General features: G+C 56.9%; 2 protein-coding genes across 6 annotated transcripts in view; one reads left to right on the top strand and one right to left on the bottom strand.

Annotated features, from left to right (window-relative positions):
* The window catches only part of Zmat5 (zinc finger matrin-type 5), a 35,574-nt gene extending 24,325 nt beyond the window's left edge, over window positions 1–11,249 (top strand). For 2 of the 5 annotated variants that reach the window (XM_047561240.1, XM_047561238.1), the window contains 4 exons: window positions 2,514–2,576; window positions 3,719–3,799; window positions 5,551–5,662; window positions 10,857–11,249. In XM_047561240.1, coding sequence (XP_047417196.1) covers window positions 2,514–2,576; window positions 3,719–3,799; window positions 5,551–5,662; window positions 10,857–10,986 — 386 coding nt within the window. In that variant the 3' untranslated portion in view covers window positions 10,987–11,249. Of the gene's footprint in view, window positions 1–2,513; window positions 2,577–3,718; window positions 3,800–5,550; window positions 5,663–8,364; window positions 9,547–10,856 lie in introns of those variants that run through there. The other 3 variants (XM_047561237.1, XM_047561239.1, XM_047561241.1) reach the window with 2 other exon arrangements.
* On the bottom strand, window positions 10,300–21,610 carry Cabp7 (calcium binding protein 7). The gene is made up of 5 exons (XM_047561236.1): window positions 21,118–21,610; window positions 14,224–14,367; window positions 13,273–13,385; window positions 12,856–13,009; window positions 10,300–12,649 (listed from the first exon to the last, which is right to left on the bottom strand). The coding sequence occupies exons 1-5, from the start codon at window positions 21,224–21,226 to the stop codon at window positions 12,522–12,524; spliced, it is 648 nt and encodes a 215-aa protein (XP_047417192.1). The 5' UTR covers window positions 21,227–21,610; the 3' UTR covers window positions 10,300–12,521.
* Window positions 21,611–22,715: the final 1,105 nt, after the last annotated feature.

Here is a 22,715-nt window from a genome sequence, read left to right as displayed (position 1 = left end):
TCTGCTCCCAGCTTTGTGGCCTTTGACAAATCCCTGGGCCCTCAGAGCAGCTGATGATCCATTGGCCATAGTCAGGACAAGGACAGGCCCTGGAACCAGGCTGCCTGGGTGTCAATACCAAGTTGTGACTTACTAACAGTGTGGTCCTGTTTTGTCACATGTAAAACAGCCATAACAACAGTACCAACCTCCCAGGGATGGGATAAGGGCTCAGTAATCCCATGATTACTGGCACTTTAGGGTTTATACTAAGTAGGAATGATGCTTCTGTGTCCTCAGAAGGATTGGCCTCAGGCCCTTTATCTGATGGCCACATTTATTCAGCCAGTGCTCAGTGAGTACCTGCCTCTCCTCAGTCCCCAGACAGGCTCTGAAGATTCAAAGATGGATAAAACAGGACCCTTCTAAGTGACCTCCCACCCAACTACACAGTGTGTCCTGCCTGGGTTTCCATGTTCTGCTGGGCTCTCCCTCCTGGCCCTGGCCACACTGATCACTGCATGGACTGTCCTCTCTGTGGGCATGCCCTTCCTGCTGTCCTCCTGCTGTCCTCAAAGGTAGTTCCTTTGTCTCAGAACACAACTCCGGCAGTAAATCTTCAGGGATGCCCTCCCCGTGCCCTAGGCCAGGCCAGGTCATTTGTTCATGTTCAGTGTTTACCCCGTTTATATCCACATGGATTACTGTGGCTGTCGGACTGGAAGGAAGGACCCGCTCTGACTTGATCTCCACTTAAACCCTCATCCTGGCGCAGTGCCTGGCACACAGGATGTGCTTCGTGCACAATTGGTAGATGAATGTCTAAATGACTGGGTAAATAAACATGGGGCACCAAGGCAGCTGTTCATTTTGGGAGATGAAGCGAGAAGGACCAGCAGGTGAGATCACAAGGAGCCCTGGACATGATGTGGAGGAGCAGGGGCCTCTTTGTACAGGGCCTAGGCTGGGAGTTCTTAATCCTGGGTGCACTTTAGAGGTACCCAGGAGCTTTTAACAATTCTGATGCCCTTCCCCTGCTGAAGCAGAATCTGACCAGGGCAGGTGCATGTGTCCTTGTACTTTAAAAGTTGCATGGTGATCCTGAAGCATGTCAGAGTTGAGAACCACTGGCCAGTGGCAGGGTAGAATGAGCCATCTAGCCAGTGCCTCTAGTCTGGGATTTAGGCTCATCCCTCCTGCCTGCCTCAGTGGTCCTAGCCTCGAGGGGGTCCTAGGCAACATCCACATAATCCCACCAGCTCAACTTCCCCACGGACGGCAGGCAGGACAGGCCATGGTGTCTCCATCACCAGTGGGTGAACTGAGTCTGACAGGTCTGGTGCTGATGGATGAACCCTTCTCCACATTGCTGTCTCCACCTGTGGCTCTGCCAGACCCCCTGGAGCGAATCCTTGGATAACCAACTCCCAACCCCAGCAGATCCTCTTCCCCACTGAGCCACCAACTGTCCTGCAGGGAGGCATCCCCATTAATGGGCCATTTATCCAGGCACCAGGCAATCAGCAGCCACTTGGAAAGAACAAGGGCTGTAGATTTCCATACACCACGGTTCAAAACTGGTGCTGCCACCTCCTGATCATGTACCCTTGACAGGTCATTTCCCTGTTTGAAACTCAGTATTACCCCTCTGCAGAATGGGGACATTAGCACTGTACAGTGGGTTTATGAGGAGAAATAAGAACTGCTGCCATTTCTGAGCACTCACTATCTTTCAATACCAAGTTGAGGACCAGGACCTTTGGAGAGCATTCAAATATAGCAGCTGAGAACATGGCTGCTAAGCTAAAAAATAATTCATTGGGCCACTTGCAACCAGGATGACCATAAAACTAAGTCCTGTTAATTGGTGGTCCCTAAATTGATGAATTCATCTGCCAGGTCGAGTTTTAAAGAGAAGAGCAATAAAATTATTTAAAAACTTCTAAATTTTATTAGGGAATAAAGAGAAGATGGAGATAACACGAGACATATGACGTTCTTGAATGGGGAGACTACATGATGTCCATGTCAGTTCTCACTTTTTTATGTTTTGATTAAAGTTCCCTAAAATTTCTAGATGTTCTGGGACAGCCAGTTGTTATTGTTGTTTTTTGTGGTGCTGGGAATTGAACCCAGGGCCTCGCACATGCTAAGCGAACACTTTGCCACTGAGCTACATTCCTAGCCCTAAGATGTTCTAAAACTTGAAAAATGATTTTATGTGAAAATAAAAGGTTTTTTTCCTCTGTGTTTGATTGGGGAAAAAAGAAAACTCCCTATGTAAGTCCATTGTGCAGTCAAAGTAAAGTACCTTTGACCTGAAACCTATTTCTTGCCTCCTTTGGCTGACCCTGGGTGAGGTGAGGGGTGGAGGTCACTGTAACTTGGATCCCTCTGTCCAACTTCCCTACCTGTGGTCAACTGCAGCTAATACTCCTCTGTGCGTGGGGAGCTCTTTTCTTTCCTCAGTTCCCTGAGACTCTACTTCCTCCTTGGTGGAGCCATTTGAACCCAACTCCTCTCTTCTCTTGTAGATGCAGCCGCCATCTTGCTAGATGAGCAGAACAAGCGACCCTGCAGGAAGTTCCTGCTGACAGGTAAAGTGCTCTGCTGGTTTGGGTCCCCTCAGGGATCAAGAATACCTTGTCTGGCCTGTTTGTATCTCTGTAGAGTATCTTCCCCAACCCTGGACACCAACCCAAGCCCACTTTGCAGCTTGGCTCCAGCTGACTGGTAGTCAGGGTCTCCTCTCTTTCCCTGGTCTGGTCCTCAGCTTTTTAGAAGTAAGTATTGATTTGACTGCTCAATACTCAGCTCACAAAAACAACTATACTTCAAAGAGATAAAGACCTTGGTAAGCAAGGCAGAGGAAAGTAAGGGTAGAAAAAAATAAGACAAACCAGGAGAATAACTAGTTTCCATGTTTACTCTTGAAGTCTGTGTACTAGAAGGTTTGGCCCTGAGCTTCCTGGAAGCCAAGGGAAAGAGGAAAACCACAGTGATTCACCTGGTTTGCAAGGGAGCTTAGCACTAGGGAGAGGGACTGTGGTTGAGCTTGGGAAGCTGGATGAACAACCGTGTTCTTCTCACGAAATGGTGTTGCCCCCCAAAATGGCCACCAGGCCTGCAGATCCGGGGCTTTCCCATAGACTTGACTTTGAGGAGCATTTGACACTGGTAGGTGACACTGGCATACTGTTATTTCAAGACACTTTGGTTTCCCTGTTTGAGACTGGAAGAACCACCCAAACTTTGGTTCCTCCATGGCAAAGGTGCTGCTGAGGTCTTTTTGAGGAGTCCAGCTGCTCACGCAAGCCAAATGGGCAAGTGGGGTACCAGGTCGGAGCACAGCATGTGCAACAGCCTGGAGTGGAGGAGGAAGCGTGATCTTTCAGGAACCCACATGTAGTTCATGGAGGCAGGGAGGAGGAGGCTGGTGATGAGAGAGCCTGCAGAGATTGTACAGCCCAGTCCTGACTGGCTGTGACCAGGTTTGGTCTTCAGCATGGGGGGCTGTCTGCAGAGGGTCATGCACAATGCGTGATGGATCAGGCAAGGTTGCTGGAACTGCTGCGTGTGATTGGGACCAGAGAGAGTCCCATTTTTTGTTTCAGGCTGAAGTTGCTACTCTAGACCCTAAAACCTTGTCGCTAAAACTTCAGGAACCATCATCAGGGTGCTCGCAGCCTGTGATAGGAGCCCTTTCTGAATGGCAAGTAACTCTGTCTTCTTATTGCAGGCCAGTGTGACTTTGGCTCCAACTGCAGATTTTCCCACATGTCAGAGCGAGACCTGCAGGAGCTGAGCATCCAGGTGGAGGGTGCGTTTCAGCAGGGGCCCATGCAAGGCGGGAATGGAGTGCTGGGGAGGGATGTGGAATCTGTGACTGGGGAAACTGCTCTGTGCCTCCCCTCCCATCCCTCATTGGAAGCCACCATGTGGGCAGGCCAAGGTCTGCTCAGGGTAATAGGGAATCCCCAAATCCATAGTTTGAGGTGGACATCAGAGACACAGGTGTGTCCTCTGAAAGCAAAAAATGTGTGGCTCCTGCCCAGGAGCTCTGAAGGTAGGCCTCAGCCCCAGCTGCCCTTGCAACTAACCCAGCAGGTGTTGGTGGCCCCCTCCCTCTCCCCCTGGATCTGGCAACATGGGAGTCCCTACTAGACAGATTCCCTACAGCGCACTTGGAAAAGGGAGCTGAAGAAAGCCCTTTTTCTGCCCCCAGGATCCTCACAGCCTGGTGATTGCAGGGAGGGGCAATTTCAGCTTCTGTGGAAAGTGGCATGTGTGCCCTGGGGAACCGCTCCCCTCACTTCCCAATTACAGAACAAGGAAGTTCCCTCTTAGACATATTTACTAATATCCTGTGGCCCCTTCATTGAACAAATGGAGAAACCAAGGCCAGCACTCAGGCCACAGAGCCTTGATAGAGCCCCGCAGCAACTCAGGCAGACTCTGGGTCTCCCAGGGTGCTGCTGCTTCCCTGTCTAGCTGCCCAAGTGCCTGGGGCAGCTTGACCTTTGCCCTTATCCCATGTTAGGCCTCACTTCCCTCTGCCCAGGTAGATCCTGTGGACTCCGTGCCCTGCCTTGGGGAGCCAGTGGTGGTGTGGCTACAACCCTGGCACTGCCACGGGGTTTCCGGGAGCTCTCCCTGGGTGAAGTGAGGCCCTGTGGCGCCAGCCAGTGAGTCCTGGCTGTGGTGGTGTCTCCAGCTCTCCTGGGCCATAGGCTCTCAGGGAATGTTGACTTGCGTGGGGAGCTCAGGCTGCGATGATGCTAGTGGAGATGGAGATAGGGTGAGGCCCATGGAGGCTGGCAGTGTGGATGGTCTTGGCTCTGCCACGTCCTCTGTAACCTTGGCACATGGCTTTACCTCTTGGAGACAATGTCCTGACCTGTCAAATGTGATGATGCCGCAGGCAGTGATACCCTGTGCAGTGAGCCCAGGGCCAGCCCCAGAGTGAATGTCAAGCCATGAGTTTGACTGTTTTCCTCTGGCGCATGGCCCACCCCAGACCACTTGGAGTGGAGTACTCTGACCCCATCACCCACCCACACCAGCGTGTGTGAACTCAGACCACTTGTCACCTGGCTTTGGTTCAATGACCAGTGTTTTTTTGTACAACATTATATGACAAGAAAAACCAGAGAAACTGAGGCTCATTGCCTGGTGTGGGGTCAGAGACCTGGCAGGTGGCAGAGCCAAGATTCAGCCTTGTTCTACTGCCAGCATTGCTCCCTGCACCCCAGTTTTGAACCCCTCCTGAGGGCTAGCCTCTACACTCATTGTCCTGTTTCCAGCTCCCCAAAGCTTGGGAGGCAGCCATTACTGCAGAGCCAGGCCCATAGTACAGGGTCACGGTATGCAGATGGGCTGAGGCAGTAGCAGCAATTAAGGGACAAGCTAGCAGCAGAGCTCCTGGACTACCCGCCTGCTTTTCTCTGGAAGGTTGCTGTAGCATCCCAGGGCTGCCCCAGCGCCTGCCAATTCCTGTTACTTTGTGGGATGGTAGGTTTGGGCAGGCAGGATTGTGCCCCTCACCTTCCTTTGTCCCCCTGTTCCCCACAGAGGAGAGGCGGGCCAGGGAGTGGCCTATGGACACCACCGAGCTTCCTGAGGGCCACCTGGAGGACTGGCTGGAGAAGAGAGCCAAGCGACTGAGCTCAACCCCCAGCAGCAGGTATGGACTCCCAGGTCTTCCTGTGCTGCTGGGAGCAAGACCCCAGCCAGCCTGACCTTTGGTTCTTTGCTAAAGCTGAGGACTCTCCATGAACTTCCTAAATTCAGGGGCCAAAGTTGAACTCTTCCCCACCCCGCACCAGAGATCCCTAAAAGTGGGGCTACATTGGAGGCTCTTGGGTCCCCAGGCCCTGTCCAGAGGGGTGTACACTTAAAGGTGCCTGCCCTTGGTCCCTACCTTTTATGTCTCATTCCCTATGGCAGCAGGGTGTGCTGGCTGGAGGGGAAGTGGTGACTGGAAGTTGACTCCACAGTACTAAGTCCATTGCTAGACGGAGGGACCTGAGCTGGTGGCCAAGCTCCCCGTGGGCCTGCCTTCCGCTGCCTGCCCTAGGGCCCTGTAGAAGGGAAACTGAGGCTCACAGCGAGGTTTAACTTGCTCAAGGACACACAGCCAGGAATAGGCAGAGCAGGGACTGTATAGGGGTATGACAACATCATTGTCCCATGCCTCCCTAAGGGACAGGGACTTGAGCACTCAGGATGCTCAGAAATGGACAGGAACCTCTTATGCAGGGAGCACGCTGGGCCAGGGGCCCTCAACTCTGGGCTGCATGCCATCTCAGACCCTCTCTTTGGATGGGAGGGAGGCAGCCCACACTATCCATTAACACGAGTCGCACAAGGACAGGCAGGGGCTTCCACAGCCACCTAGCATCACAGCCAAACAAAGTCCAGGGCTCCTGGGCTCCCCGACCAGTAATAGAGGGAGAGCGGGGAGGAAAAAGGAGGAAGAGAGGGGAGGAAAGGGGACCAAGGGATGTGCTTGTGAGCTGCACATGACTTTGTACAAGCTGCTCTACCCTGCGTCATCTTGCTCCCCATCTTGCAGTAGAGCTTCAGACCCCATTACCTCTGTGGTGTGGTCTCATGGGATCGTACCTGACCTGAGCCAAGAGGGCCTGGTTAGACAGCCCATGGGGTAAGGATTTCCCTCAGGCCTCTGCCAGAAGGTGAAGGCCAAATTTCTTGGTCCAATGGAAAGTGATTATTAAGGCATTTTAAAGTTAACTTTGTATTTTACCTTTACTGTAATCTATGCCCAGTGTACCCCTACCTTAAAACTATCTAGTCGGACGTAACTCAGATGCTGGAGTGAGACAGCTCTTCCTTTTGGACCTGTCTGAAGGGATTGTGACTGGTCATGTGGGTGACCTCTGTGGGACCAGCCGTCTTCCAGGGATCCATGTCCTGAACTCCAGGTTTCTTCTGTTCGTGTGTTGGAGGGCTGGTCTGACTCGAGAGTTCTGGGGGTCCCCGTTCTCCTGAGACCTCTTCAGTTCAGCCTCTACTCTGTACCACTCCTTGGACCTGGTCGCATATGAGTTCCTCCAAGCTCCTGTCATCCTGGCCACTTACCTGCCTGCTTTTGCCCTGTGGTGCCTCCTAGGAACAGGTTACAGCCTCGGTGCCTCTGAGGGCTGTGAGGAGGGCTCAGGAAGACCCCGTGGTCTCCAGTCTAGCGGGACTGGATCTGCCAGGATGGCAGGAGTGTCTCTGGAATGCCTGCAACTGGGACCTACCCAAGGCTCTGGGGGTTTCTAAACTCCGCTCCCCCAGGCCCCTCTCCCTCTGGCCAACCAACCTGGCCACTTCCAAGAGATCTGCTTTCTCCACAGACGTTCTCTGCCCCCTCCCCACCTTCCACCTTCCACCTGCCTCTTGAAGGCTTCAGGCCAATATGAATTATTCTCCAGCAAGAGCAGGCCTGCGCAGCCTTAAGAGAAAGGAATTTTTGGGGTTAGTTCAGTGTAGAGCACTTGCCTAGCCCGAGTGAGGCACTGGGTTCGATTCCTGGCACCACATATAAATAAATAAAAAAATAAAGGTCCATTCACAACCAAAGAAAAATTTAAAAAAAGAAAAAGGAGTTGTTGAAAAGGAGGTGACCTTTTGTTCTTGCTTTGTCATTGCTACCTTGGTCTTCCACAGCCCTCTCCCTGCAGGGTGGTCACCTGCTGATCTGGGCTGTGCTATTGAATCCGTGGACCCCATCCTGTGGGGTTGTAGGGAAGCAGATTCAAGCCTCTGGGCTGGCTACCGTGGCTGTCCCAGGAGGCTGCAGCAGCCCTCTCCTAGGTCTCTCACCTCCCCTCAGCTCCCCCAGTTCATCCTCCGTATTACAACCCCAGCCAGCTTCCAAAACACACCCCAGCCCTGGGCCTTCCCTGCTTAACCCCTCCCAAGGCCACCTCCACCTTGGGAGGGCCTGTTCTCCACAACCTAGTTCGCAGGACCCAAGGGGACCTCCCTGCTGCCTACCAGACTTATGGGGTCACCTGATCACTTCTCATATCTAGCCTCTGTCAGTCACGGTGGACACTTTAGCAGCCTCTTAGATGGACAGTCATTTGTGATTTCAGGGCACCTGTGCATGCGGTTTCCTCTGCCTACAACTGCCTCTGCACCTCTGGCCTGGCAAACCTCGCCAGCCTGTGAGCTTTGGCAGACACATCTCCCTTCACAGCCTTGATCGGGCGGAGCTGCACCCAGCGCATGACAACTACATGTGTGTGCATTTAGGGGAGCCAGGGTCGCCAGCCTGGAAGCCTGTCACCTGGGTATCAGTGTATGGGGACTGGTCTGGGAACTTTAGCAGCCCTTTTTTTCTCTTTGGGTATGTGTTTCCTTCCCGGGGAGTAGATGGCTGCCTTCCCCCCTGGGACCACCTAAATCTGATGGCCAAATGGAATGCCCACAACGCACAGGTGAGCTGAGCCAACCTTCCTTATAAACATGGGGACACAGAGACTCCTTGAAGGTGCAGCCTGGTGGCATTTGCTCATCCCCCAATAGACTGACCCTGAGGGATCTGCCAAGAGCAGACAGCGTTGGGGGAGGGAGCGGCTGGCCTTAGACACGCAGACTAATCCCCAGCCAGTTCAGTGCCCGTCCCTGCTTCCCATTGTTGGCTCTTCTGATTGTGACTTTATCCCTCTTAATCTCCCCTATGCCCCCCTCTCTGGGCCGGAGCTACTGTTCTGGCCCATCCACCTCCATTAAGACTCTATTTCCTTTCGGTAAGGACCACAGCTGGGGCTTTGCCAGGGAACTGCTTCTGTCCTTATACACAGGGTAAACAGGCCATGCTAGAAGCCTCAAGTGAAGTCTTACCACACATGTACCTGTGTCCCTGTCTACCCTGTGCCAGGGCTGCAGGGGTGGGCTGTAAAGCCCAGGGCCTGGCATGTCTGGGGCCCTGGGAAGGCGCCAGTGTCTGAGCAGACTCAGGGGTTGCCCGACCCCTGCTGGGAGCCTCGAGGCAGGAAGGGACACTGGACTGAGCCTTGGAACTTAGTAGCTATGTCCCAGCTGCCTGCAAATGTGCCCCATTTGCTAGAATAAGGACCTGAGGCTCAGGGGCAGGAGCGTCCCAGGATCACACCCTCCCTGGGGGAGCTCCACTGTCACCATGACCCCTTAGAGAGCCACACAGCTCTAGCAGTTGTGGCCTCCTCCACTCTCAACCTTCTGTGTCTTAGTGGAGTTTATGAAATTTCCCCGGCACCATAAATCATGTTAAGAGCTGCTTTCTGTGCTTTCCAGGAGGCAGCAGCTCCCCGAGCAGGGGATGTCCCTGTCCTCTCACAGGGGGAGTCCTAGAGGCTGCACTTAGGGCTCCCAGAAGTCCTTGACTCCGTACTATCAATCAGGCCCAGAGAGGGCAAGCTGAGTGCGGGTGTGGGGGGTGCAAACTCTCAGGGGCTTCCGCTTCCACTTTGAAGGCCTGAGGCCTGTCTAGACCTCTCCCAGAGGGCCCAGGCCCTTCTGTTTCTGCAGAGGGCTGGCCACTGGGCGCCCAAGCTTGCTGGGAGCTTCCAGGGCTTCACCTTCCACAAAGACTAGGGCACAGGGTGGGGTGGGGTGTGGCTGGAGCAGAGGGAACTGAAGGGGCAGGGGACAATGTCAGAATTGCATTCTAGCCCCTCGTCCTTCATCCCGTGTCACTTAGAAATGTGATGACTCCTTGTACTTCAGTTGCCTCATCTGAAAAATAGGATTCCTGTGGGGATTCTTGAGGCTTCTCTAGGCTGTGGTGCCTAGTCAGTAAGAGCTCTTGGAACGGCTGTTCGTCATTCAGCACACAGTTACTGGGTTGCCTCTGGGTATCAGGCCTGGCTCTGGGCAGTGGGGTACAGAAAAATGCTACCCCTACCCCACCCGCTGAGAGCTGCAGGCCTTTGGACACAGCACGTGAGCTCCCGGGTGAGTTCACAGTGCTTTGTAGCCCGAGGAGGGCACTGCAGCTCTGGAGCAGCAGCCTGAGTGGGATCCAGTGCGGACAGGTCTGAAGGTGGCAGAGGTGAAAGGGCATGGGGAGGCTGCCTCTGTGCCTCTCTGGGCCTCAGTCAGCTCGCTTAGGTTGGGGTACTCCAGGCTGGGCATAGATGATGCCTTTGCATGGATGGCACTTCCTATAGGCCCTGAGTTCCGGGAGAGGTGACTTGGGAAAGATGAATGTTAAGGAGGACCATGAATAGCATGAGAAATGAGGCTTTTTAAAACATTTTAGACAATATTTTTTTCGGATTTCAAAGGCTCGCGTGCTTGGAAAACTTTTGAAAAGTATAAAGTTTAAAAAAAAAAAAAAAAAAAGAACCACCCATAATTGCACCACTCAGATAGAACCAGTTAACATTTTGCTGTGTCTTCCAGGTTTTTTTTATGCATTTATATATGTTATATATCTTTAAACAAAAATAGTATCATGCTATATACATTATTTTATAAGCTGCTTTTTTCCCTACTCACATAATATGTCTCTCCTCATCAGTGCATATATGTCTGCCTTAATTTTTACACAGGCTGCATAGCATTCTCCACTGGATGTGCATATGTATTTAATCAGTCCCCCACAGGTGGACACTAAGGTTATTTCCACTTTTTTCAAAGCCATTCTCGTAGCTCAATATCTGCCTACAACCTCACTGTTTCCTTGGGCTCCATTCCTGGAGAGGAGGTTTCTGGCTCTAAGGGTCTGTGTATCCTCAAGTCTCTGCTTCCAGAAGGGCCAGGCAGGCAGCTGACCCTCCCCATACCCCGGGTGGTGGGAGGGAGAGCTGGGTCTGGGCTGTGCTCCACCCTGGGCCTCAGTTGCGCCCACTCTAATTCTCTGTCTTTCTCCTCCTCTCCAGGGTTGAACCCATCAGAGCCACTGTCTTCCAGTACCCCATAGGCTGGCCGCCAGTCCAGGAGCTGCCTCCATCCCTGAGGGCACCCCCACCTGGGGGGTGGCCCCTGCAGCCCAGAGTCCAGTGGGGTTGAACCCCTTGCCCCTGCTTAACTCCTACCTGGTCAGCACTCATCTGTCACAATAAAGACAACTGCTCCTACAGGGGAGGCTGAGCCTTCTGCCCTTTATGCCCACAGAGCCTCTGAGACTGTGGGTCTGGTCCCAGTCTGTGCTGGGCAGCTTCACCCTCTACTTTACCCACCCTCCCTCCTGGGATGTCTCGAGAAGATGGACGAGAGAACTTGCAGATGTCTATAAAGAAAGCCTCCCATGGTGGTTTGACTGTGCTTCCCTGTGCTGGAGTTTTCAGCTCCACTTCCGACCCTTTTCAGGGGACTGGAAGGGCTGGGATGAGCAAGATCTCCAGGGTGATCTGTGCTCCCAGCCCTTCTTCAACAGAGACCTGCAGAGGCTCAGCCGGCCAGGCAAAGGGTGTGCCAGTGTGGCTGCGCTCGTCGCCCAGGTGATAAGCGGTCCCAGGCCTGGGGAGAGGAGCGCAAGAACGCCATCTGCCACTCCACCCCTAGCAGAATTTGCAGCCCCTGCATCTTCCCATGCTGAGCTGATGCCACCTGTTTGGGATGGCACATTTGGGGCAGGGACAGGAACCGGGTCTCTGGTCTTGAGGGTGCAGAGAAATGGAGGGAGGAGAGGGCAGAAGGCAGGGCCTGGGTTCAGGAGAGCGGCCTGGCCACACCTCTTGGCACTGACAGGTGAGCTATGCCCGCTCCTCCACCCAGGGCCCTCCCAAGGTTTGCAAGGAGGAGTGCCCTGGCCAGGGGGAGATCACAGCCTGCTCAGGCTACCGGAGGCCTCCTGGCCCTGGCTGTTTCCTTCCTGCATTGGACTACAGCTCTAGCTTCTGTGCCGGGGAGCAATATGACCCTTGGCCACTGGGCCTTTGCTAGGGCGGGCTGGGGGCAGAAGTTCAAGGACCTCAGGGCCGTCTCAGAGGTCCATCCTGCCATGAGCTTCTGCCCTTCCTGAAAATCCCTGAGGGTAACCTGAGGCCAAATCAGTCCCTCTGAACCTCAGGCTCCCCACCTGTGAAATGGGCAGGCTCAGGCCCTAGCAGGTACATCGGGGAGGAGGGCTAGGTTTGGGTGAGAGGAAAGGACTCAGGAGACCCAGCCTTGAAGGAGGCTTTCTGCCCCCACCGCCTCCACCCTTGCCCACAGCTCTGGGCAGACCTCAGATTAGAGCTGGGGTAGGCAGATGCCCTCTCTGGGCATAGCAGTGACTGGGTCCTGGGGTTCCTGTTCAAGGCCCTCATTTCCCAGGAGCCCCCGGACAGCAGGAAGAGTTAGCGCTACATACAGGCTCGGCAGGGGTACGGGCATGGTGTAGGGGCTGGGGGCCGTCCTCAGGGTCACCACCGGGTTCTCCACAGCCTAGCCACGGCTCCATGCAAGGCCCATGGAATGAGAGGGGTGGGGTCAGCAGACGTCCAGGTCCTGAAGTACACAGGATGGTGGTCCAGAGCCAGCTGAGGGAGAAGGGCTGCGGGCGGCGGTGGGTGTGGAGTGGGCCCAGCACTGCGTGTGCCAGCCAGGGGCCCAGGTGGCTCTTATTTCATGCCGCTGCGCAGCACCTGGTTGGCCGCAATGAGCATGACGCTGATGATGAAGGCGATGGCGAAGGCGCAGATGAGACTCTTGCGCACACACGTCTGGCGGATCTGCTGGTTGGAGCAGGCTGTGGCCGCCCACCGGGAGCACCAGGGAGCGGAGAGAAGGGGACACAAAGCAGCAGAATCAGAAGCTGGCCACTCGAGACTTCGGCACAGTCTCAACCCGTGGGGAACACAGGGACCCCCCAGCCCCACTCTGCAAACGCCTGGTTATGTCCGCCTGCTCAAGTGGCTGAGCCCACCCACGGAGTCCCAGGGGCCTGTCACTCACTTTCCACATCCACAGGGCACTCCTCCGCTGTGCCCAGGTGGCTCTCCTCCTCTGTCATGATGATGTTCTCGATGTCCTTCATGGACAGGTGCTCACAGAAGGTGTCGTAGAGCAGTCGCTTCAGCTCGTCCACGGTCAGCTTCTGCATGTCGCACTTGGGAGTGGAGGAATAGTGCTCTGGCCACCCCCCCCCACAGTCCCCACCCAGCACCCTGCATTCACAGAGCCCAGTGACAGTCCTGCAGACTCTGAAGGCCTGGAAGACACTGGCTTCATTCCCACAGAGTCCTTGACCAACACCTGCCTTTCCCAGCGAGCCCATGGCCCTCCAGTAGACGAGACGTGGAGTGGTCACCTCCCCTTTAAAAACCCCTAACACCTCTCCAAAGCCCTGAGTCCCAACCAGCCAGGACATACCTTCCAGAAGACCGTGTCGAAGTCAGTGCCATGGAACTTCTCTGGGATTCCCGAGGTGGAAAGCTTCGGTCCCAGGAGGGTCACAAACTCCTCAAAATCTACCTGACCATCACCTACAGTGGGCACAGGTCCAATCAGATTGTCAGGCTGACACCTAGCTGGGGGCAGGCAGGGCAGGTCCCGTCCTGCTTTAGGACCTGGGATAGAGTCCTGGCATCTTGGACCTACCAAGTGACCTCAGGCAAGTATCCTCCTCTTCTAAGTCTTGAGTCAATTTCAGGGGCACCTAACTTGCCAGCCTCTGGGCTAATGTTTAGGCCACCAAGTGTGATGAGGCCCCACTGGGGAAGGTGGAGGTGGAGAGCAGCAGGTGACCCCCAGAGTTCAGTTTATACAATACCATCCATGACTCCCCTGCACCCTGTCGCTGAGCAGGGTGGATATAGGACCAGACATCATCTCCACCAAACAGGCAGGAAATGAGGCTCAGGAGGGGACGACCTGCCCACATTGTCACCTGCTCTCTTGAGGGAAAGAGGGGGAGGAGATCTCTGGTGGGAGGAAGCAGAGGGGACTTGGTATTATTGGTCCCTCTTGTGAGTTTTTCCTTAATAAAATACCAGGTGGCAAAAACAACTAAACAATTTTGTTTGGGCTGGTGGGAGCTGGGATATGTATTATATACTCTCTTTTCCATATTTCTCAGTCTACAGAGTGAGAGGAGCAGTCTTTGACCCCACATGTGGCTGGGGCTATCTGGCCTTGATTCTCCATGGTGAGAAATGGGGCCAGATCTGGCTGCAACCTGCAACAGACTTTGGGGTGACTTGGAGTAGGGGAAACCAGAGGCCCAAGGGTGGACTTAAGCCTCAGTGACTCAGGCCCCAGACCCTGCCCCATCCCTGGGGCCCAGGTGAAAGGTGAGGAAACTGAAGCAGGGGCTGTGCTCACCATCCATGTCCAGCCGCTGGATGATAACCTCCAGCTCCACCTCGTTGGGCATGTAGCCCAGGGAGCGCATGGCCGTACCCAGCTCCTGCTTGGAGATGAAGCCGTTGCCATCACGGTCAAACACCTTGAAGGCCTCGCGGATCTCTGTGGGGGGAGCAGAATAGGCTGGGACCTCAACTCTGTCCCCAACAGCCCCCTGGTCAGACCCTTGAGATCCAACCAACCCAGCATCTGCAGATCTGGTGAGAAACAGTTATAAGGTGGCCCAAGGGAACACTAGTGCTGCATTCTGGGGTCTCTGGGCAGGCTGAGCCAGGCTGCGGAGGGGTTACCTGACCCTTGACAGTGACTGTCCCCTGGAGTCTGAGCATGTCAGGCGCCCAGACCCTCTCCCGATGAGCCCACGACGCCCCCGTGTGGTAGATACAGGGACAATGCTGGGCTTCTCGTTCCCAGCCCATCCCTTCCCCTCTCTCCCTCATCCCCATCCTGAGCTTCTTCCTGAGACTCAGCTCCTCAACCTTGGCCAGCACTTGCTAATGACAGCCACGTGAGACAGCAGCAGCTGCAGCTAAAGGGCTCACAGCTGGGCACATGCTGCCTTCCAGTTTGGGGGAAGACAGGAGGGATGGAGGGGCCGCACCAGGCTCATGATAGATCAGATGTGGGGATCTTCTTCTCACGTACAGAGGGGAAAATTGAGGCCCGAGAACCTGGGTCACTTAGTTGGGGAATAACGCACTTGGCTGGGACCTAACAACTCAGAGTATGACCTTGGGCCAGCCTCAGTCTTACCCACAGCAAAATGGGTAGAACGATGTGAGGACGACAACCAGGAACCCTGCATGGGGTCCTAATTTGCTCACCTTCATTCCACCTCTGCTTCTTTCATTATCTCAGTCCCAAAAGGGTCTTAAAAAGCATTTCCCTTCGGGGGACAAATCTCAGTCCACTAGTGTCAGCTCCCTGGAGGTCTCCTTGTTCACTTGGTAGTCTGCTGGCCTTTGCCCAAATTGTCCCATGGGTGGGATTTCAGCATACAGAGTTGAGCTCCTTAGAGACACAGAAATGCCCCATATTCCAGAACCTAGAAACTGAGGCCCGGATAGGTGGGCAGCCAGCCTTGCTCAGTGGGAGCCAGGACCATTGCTTCGTGTTAGGTGATCAGAGACTTACTTTAGGGGTCTGTGAGTCCTGAAACGGCTTGTAGAGTCCTATACTTTGAGGTTATTCCTTAGTCTCTGAGGGACAGGGGAGCCCAGCTCAGCCTATTGGTTCCACCACAGACCAGGAGCCATGGCCCACAGCCTGGTGGTTTCAGCCGAGGTCAGAGTCTCACAAGCAGGCCTGAGACAAGCACGGAGCAGCCCCTGAGTTGCCTGGGCGCAACCCAGGTAAAGCTGGGAGCCAGGCAAACTGCTGAGCTGGCCAGGCCCAGGGTTTCTGCAAACCTTAGACTCTAGAAATTCTAGGCCAACTCCCGCCTAGCGTTTTCCTAAGCCACCACGGAAGCAGTGTGTTTCCCATGACTAGAAGTGTATAAGCAGAGGCCTGGCACCCACGGAGGACTCCAGGTGCTGGGGGTCTCTGGGTAGAGATGCAGGCATACACGCTCACACGCACGGGTTTCTGGCCAGTGCTGACCCAGGCATGGGCTCTGGCCAAGTGTCCTGAACTCCAGCCCCAGGGGGCCTCTCAGGCCTGGACACCGGCGCTGCTCTCTCCAGGTTTGGAACAGGCAGCTCCTTTTACCTGAAACGCCCTTCCTCTCTCTATTGCCAACACCCATGCAGCCCCAGTTCTCAGCTGGGACACCCCACCTCCCTCATGCCCTCCCTGCTCCCACCTGACCCCGGCTCTCCTCTGAGCCCCCACAGACCTGCTCTTCCCCCATCCTGAACTGTGAACTATGAAAGCTGTAAGAGCAGGGAGCCGGTGGATCTTGTTCATGACTTGTCCCCATTACCTGAAACAGGGCCTGTCACTCAAGCATAAACACTTGCTGGGTGAATGATGAAATGAATGAATGGTTGATGTGAGGAACCCACCCACTGGAGCACACCGAGAAAGGAGCTGAACAGAAGTTCACGCACGGCTCAACACGAGGCGGTCACTCTGAGCCCGCTAACAATCAGCAATGGGAAGCGCTTGCCTTCCACTCCCCAGCAGCCAAGAAGCAGGAAGGGAGGCTGAGGAGGCTGCCTGTCCCCTTGGCCAGCCTTCAAGGGCAGCACCCTCACCCACAGAAGAGGGAAACGGAGCTAAGGTAGGGATGGAGGACCACCCTTGGGTCGCTGACCCAGGGGCTGGACTGTGGGGGATCCAGTGTCAGGAACCACATCTCTCCAAGTCCTTGGTCTCCCCCTCTGTACAACCTTATTTGGGGGATCTCAGGGTGGGGCCGCAAAGACAGCTGAGAGCTGAAGAGGCAGCCTCCCTCATCCCTCCAGTGAGCTGAGTTCCAGATGTTCCTTCCACCTTGGCAGGGGCTGGAGTGGATCCCTGAGTCCAGGGCTGCCTCAACTGGAACCCAACTCCTTTCCCTGGAGACCCTGAAGAGAGGTACCACGCAGGCGCAGCGGCAGCGGAAAGCAGTCGGATGACAGGCTCTGAGGCAGCCCGGCAGGTCCTGGGGTCGTGTCTCAGGCAGGGCTGACCTCCCAAGGCCACTAGGCAAACCCACAGCCTTCCACCTCCCCATCCACGTGTCCCTTCACCCGCCCCTCACTGCACAACCAGCTCACACCACAGTCTGGGAGCCCCCCGGCCCACCTCAGCCCCTGTGCTCATATAGGCCCAGCTCAGGCCCCACCTTCTTTGGTCAGAGAGGCATCCTGACATCACACAGACCCAGGTTTGATACCCAACTCTTCTCTATCCTGGCTAGGTGACCTTGAGTTTGCTCACCTGTACAATGGGACTTACTGGGATGATTAAGCAAGAAAATCAAGCACGTAAGTGCTGGCCAGGCCTGGCTGTTAATCAGACTGTCCCAGATGGTAGAGCCAGAAGGAGAGGGGGGACTGGGTGAACTTGGTCTGCCCACTGCCGGGCCCAGGACCCAAGGCCTGGGCTTAGGTTCTGGCTCTGCCGTTCAGCAGCCAAGTGACTCGGGCAAGGCACTTCCCTTGTGGAGCCTCAGGTGCCTGGTCTGTGAAATGGGGATGAGACTCCTGCCTGGTGGCTGAGGCCTGGCCTCTGTGTGTGTATGGGGGCAGACAGGGCGTAAGAGGTCCTTGAGAGAGGCGGATGTCACGACTCCCCATCACGGCGTGCCACCAACATATCATAGCTGGGCCCATTTCCCCGAAAGTCTTGTTCCCTTCCTGCTTCGTGAGGCCAGGGGAAGCCTGCTGTGCTCCATCTTGGCATGGAGATGCCTGGCCCAGGAATGGACTGGCAGGGCCACTGGGTTTCCAGGCTGACGTTACTCCCCATCTGACACCCCAGTCTGACCTCCCCAGTCCCCTCCCGAACTCGTGGAGCTAGGTCAGGGCCCGAGTCCCTAACAGGCCCCGAAGGCCACCAGGGCTCTGTCAAGAGAGCCCAAGTCCAGAAACGGGGCACCGGATGGAGGTCACTGGAAGGGGCAGTGTCCATCCTCTGCAGAGGCTGTCACTCTCCGCGGCATTGGCCCTGCGCCCCACCTCTTCAGCCTCCCTGAGTTTTTGGCCTGTGCAGAGGCGGCTGCTGGGCTCAGGTTGCAGGGACCAGAGGCAGAAAGGAGACTACCCAGGCTCCTCCCACTCAGAAGGTCCCCATTTGGCCATTCTTAATGCAGTCTTCTCTGTCTGCCTGGGCAGGTCAGGTGCCAACCCCAAACCTTGCCCTGGTGGTCATCTCCCTGCCTAATGCTTTCTCCTGTCTCTGGCCAGAGAGGGTGATAGCTTGCAGCCGTCCCATGCCCACCCTCAGGTGCTCAAGCCCACTGGCACCTTGGGAGCAGCCTCAGTATTCCTGGAAGCCTCTCTGTGGGTACATGTGCGTCAGAGCCATAGTGGGTCGTACAGAGGGAATGCGGGGCTGGGTAGGCCCCAGGCCAGCTCTGCCCAACCGTAATATCCTTACCCTGTCAACTATCATCCATAGTTCCCCAGGGCCACAGGTTCCCAAGTGCCTCTGCCAGACCTGGTCCTAGCCCCCAGCTTGCCCTTCCTCACCCAGTTCCCTGAACACCCTGCAGCCCTGCCTCAGGGACCCTACACACGCCAGGCTTACGTTCCTCCACGGTTCCCTCCTCAATCTCCCTTGCTGTGATATTGGGACCCCTGACACACTGCCAGGCCCTGCACTGAGTACTTTCAATGCATCCTCTGCCCGCAGGACCCCTGGGGAGAGCAATGTCAACCCCCTCTTTATAGATGGGGAGACCAAGGCTGAGAGAAGCAAGAGATTGTCCAAGGTCACTCCCTGAGTCGAGGGTGCAGAGATCTGAATCTAGCTTTATCTGGCTGGGAAGCCTTCGTCTTAGCCATGCCCTCTCCATCTCCTTTCCTCATCTTCTCCCCCTTCACACTGACTGCCCCTTGGATTAGGGGGGAGGCAGGCACAAACTCTCTGCAGCATTTTATTCCAGTTTGCCCGGCTCCCTTTTGCTGGCGCATGTGGTTCCCCCACCAATGGCCTCCTCCCAGCGAAGGGTCTGGGTCTTAACCATACAGTCCTAGGGAAGAAGCACTAACAGGGCACTGGAGAGGCAGCAGAAAGGGGATTTGTATCAGGGACGGCCACTCTTTACCCTGTCCTGGCATTCAAGGCCCACTGCAAGGAGCCTGGGACCTTCTGAGGTTCCTTGCAGCCAAGAAAGGGGTCAATCTTGGAAGACTTTATGCCTTCATCTGTAGATGCCTGCAGGCCAGGAAGTGGGCCAGGGCCACCCTGGCATCTGCTGGTTCCATGCCCTCCACCAAAGGTCCCCAGGGAGGCCCCTGCCCTTCAGGTGCCCCCTGCACTAGGGCCCCTCTGCTGGCCCAGGAGAAGGGGGCGGGAGAGAAGCAGGGAGTGTGTTTGGTGTGATGGTGACTAACACCGCTGGGCTCCTGCCAGCATGTCGGCTAGGTGGCCCAAGGGGAGCCTGCAGCCTCCTTGCCCCTGGACAGCCCACCCTGTGGTCCACACCACTACATCCCAGCCCCCTCTCAAATTCTCCCTTTCCTCAGAGCCGTCACTCCAGGGTTGAGCACTGGGGGAGGTGGGACCCAATGAGCCTTGGAGCCGGGGTGCTAGGGTCATGCTGGGGGTACTTGGAGTGAGGGAAGGGCATGAGGTAGAAGCTGCCTGGGGTCTGGGGAAGCATGTGGACCCCTGTTTGAGTGACCAGGATGAAGTGACCAGGATGAGGGTCTCTGGAGGAGGAAACTGGCAGGAGATTTGGGTGGGCGAGGGCAGGAGGGAATGAAGATGGAGAAAAAATGGCCTATGCTCCCTCCCCTGCCCTCTTGCCCCTTATCAAGCCCACTCCTTTTCCCAGGCCCTGCAGGAAGCTCTAGACCATGGGCTTTGGTCCAGAGAGGGTGGGACCAGGGCTCTGGGAATGAATGATAAGGGCAGGTCAGGGAAACCCGTGTCCCTCCATCTGTTCTGCCTGCACCAGAGCCCAGACCTGGTCTCCAAAACTCTCCTGGAACCTGAGGGTTTGTGAGGGTGTTGGAGAGGAGCAGGTGGCTCATGGCCTTGTGGTGCAGTGAGCGTGGTGGTGTCTGCCTTCTCTGGATCTTCCCCCTGACTCAGTGTGACTCCCCCAAGATCTGTCCCCTTCCAGGCTTAGGGACCTGGAGGAACTTCCGTTCCTGGCTTCCCACCACCATCCCTACTGCACTGTTGCCTCGGTCGCACATTCATCAGCCCTACTGAGACCCCAGATCTGAGAGAGACCTTTCAACCCAAGATACCCAGAGAGGCTCATCCTTGAAGTGATCTCGGCCCCTCCCCCAGCAGCAGACAAGCAGATCCTGAGAGGCCAAGACTCCCAACAGCCCAGAGCCCCCAACTCCACTCCATATGGGGCACCAGGAGGTCTGGGGGAGGGGAATCCCAAGCACCTCCCCCCATATCAGCAGGGAAAGAGTTGGGCAGGCCCTGGGGTCTGACTGCTGCCCAGGACACTCTTTATGAAGACCCCATCACCGGTCCCCTGTTCTGATTTCTTCTCGCCAGTTGCCTGCGGTCCCCATTCATGTCTGAGAGGCCGAGGGACTGGGGCAGGGGGCAGGTTTGGGTCCTTGTCTCTCTGCCTTTCCCTTCCAAGCTTGGTTATCGCGACTGAGCCGCCCAATCCGGCCACTTGTTGTCGCCACCGCCTCCCCGGCCGCCTTCCGGGCGCTCCGGGCTGGGGGTCCCCGCAGAGCTGAGGGGTAGGGGCTACGGCCTCAGAAAGGGATGGGGGCGGCCCCACAACCCGCAAAAGCAGAGCAGTCGCCCTCTCCCCTTCTCCGGCTGCCGGAGCAGATTGGATTTTTAAAGCGACACGAGCGGAATGTCAATGCGAGCGCAGAGCCACGGGCGGGCGCCGCGGAGGGGATCAGGATGCGGGTACTCTGGCCCGGCCAGCGCGGGGGGCGTAGCTTGGACTCCCACCCCAGTCCACCGCGTTGCCGCACCGTCACCGCGGGCTGCGCAGCCCGGTGACCCTGCTGCGGGGCCCGGCAAGTTTCCGCAGCGCAGGGGACCACGCGGACAGGGGCTGCGCCGCCCCTCCACCTCGGTTACCCTCACCGCGGCGCCCAGGGGTGCGAAAGGATCCTGCCTCCCGCGCAGCTGCTCGCTGGAGCGGTCCACCTGGCTGCCGGTACCTGCGGACAGCCCCCCACCCCGCTGCGCCCCTAGCTCGCGCTTCACCTGGGCGCACAGGTAGGAGGGCCGGCGGGCAGGGGTCCCGGCGGGGCACTCACTCACCCTCCAGCTCGTCCTCAGGGATGTCCACGGGGCGCTGCTCCGACAGCAGGTTGGGCACGGTGTAGATGCCCCGGTACATCAACGCCGCCGTCACCGGGTGGAACGGCATCTTGGAGGCTCCGCGCCCGCCCGCCCGCCGCAAACTTTGAGGCCGGGGCTCATGGGCCGCCGGTGGCCCCCGGAGCGGCTGGAGCGGGCGGGGCGCGCGGCTGCGGAGGACGGCGGCGGCGAGGCGGGGGGCGCCCCTCCGGGGGCCTAACGCCCCCGCGTCCCGGGCCGCCGGGCCATGCCGCCCCCTCCCTCGTCGGGCTCCCGGCCGGGGCCCCGCAGGGGCGGCGGGGGCGGCGCCGCTCCGGCCTCTCTGCTCCGACCGCCGCGCGCTGCGCCCGCCGCGCCCGCTCCTCGGTGCCCCGCGCGCTCCGCGCTGCTCGCCGCTTGCTCGTCCGCTCGCCGGCGCGGCCGCCCGGCCCGCCGCTCCGGCTCTCGCCGCCTCTCCAGCTCGCTCGCTCGCTCGCTCGTTTGCTCTGTGCCGCGCTCGCTGCGCTCCCCGCCTCCCCCGCCCGCCGCCTGCCCGCCCCCTCCGCGCTCCCCACCTCCCGCCCCTGGCCGCCGCCGGCCCCTGAGCTGCCGCCTCAAGCCCGGCGGGCTCCTTCTTGCCTTCGGCCCCGGATTCCCCTTTCCCCCCTAGGTCTCCCTCAGATTTCCCACACCGCACGTTCGCAGCCACCAGGACCAGGGTGGGGGTGAATTAGGATGGGGCCCTCGCTTGGCACCCCTTGGCCCACCTTCCCCACAGGTCCCCGCCCCCAGGAGCTGAGACCTGGAAACTGAGGATCAGAGACCCAGAAAGGTGAGGTTAGTCCCAGATGCCTGGTTCCTTTAAAAGTATTCCCGTGCTGGTGCCAGGAGAAGCTAAAGGTAGGGAAACTGAGGCTGAGAGAAGGACGTTGACCAAGGTCATGGGATGTGGGCAGCAGGCAGGAGCTGGGGGCAGGTCTGGGGTAGGTTTCCTTGTCCTGTGATTGACACCAGCAGTTGACCTTGTTCCCCAGAATGGGGTCCCAGTCCTGGATCCTTCCTGAGCTTCTGTCACTCACTTTGCAGATGGTCTTGTCTCATGGCCCCAGGACCAGTGAGGGAGAGATGGGGCCTGGAGCCTGTGGGGTCTGGTGTGAGGGCCTCTGTGTTCACGTGACTGCAAGTCACACTTAATGTGCATGCAGGGCTTTCCTAGGCCCAGAGCATGTGTGCGTGTGGGGGTGGGGAGGTGGCAAGTGTTTGAGGGAGCAGCATGTGCATGCGTATATCTTTTTTCCCAAAGTGTACATGTGCCACCGGGTGTTCCTACGTGTGTTTTCCAGTCCACATGTAGATGGGTGAGTGTTAGGAGTGTTGGTCACTTGGGGATGCCATGGTTGTGAACTGGCAGGGGAGGGGGAAGGGGCCAGAGCCTGTGGGTAGGTGGGGTCAAATGTGCAAGTCCTTGGGCTGGGAAGGGTCTGGGTGTGTGTACAGGATGATGCTTTTCTGGCCTGGGTTGGCCTCAGTCTGGGTCTTATCCCCGAAGCCCCCACCAGAACTACCTCCCTGCCCCCTTG

The sequence above is a fragment of the Sciurus carolinensis genome, chromosome 8 (genome assembly GCF_902686445.1).
Source record: "Sciurus carolinensis chromosome 8, mSciCar1.2, whole genome shotgun sequence".
In the NCBI taxonomy this organism is placed as follows: Eukaryota; Metazoa; Chordata; class Mammalia; order Rodentia; family Sciuridae; genus Sciurus; species Sciurus carolinensis.
Note: the sequence above shows the minus strand (reverse complement) of the source record. Positions and strands in the feature narration are given on the sequence as shown.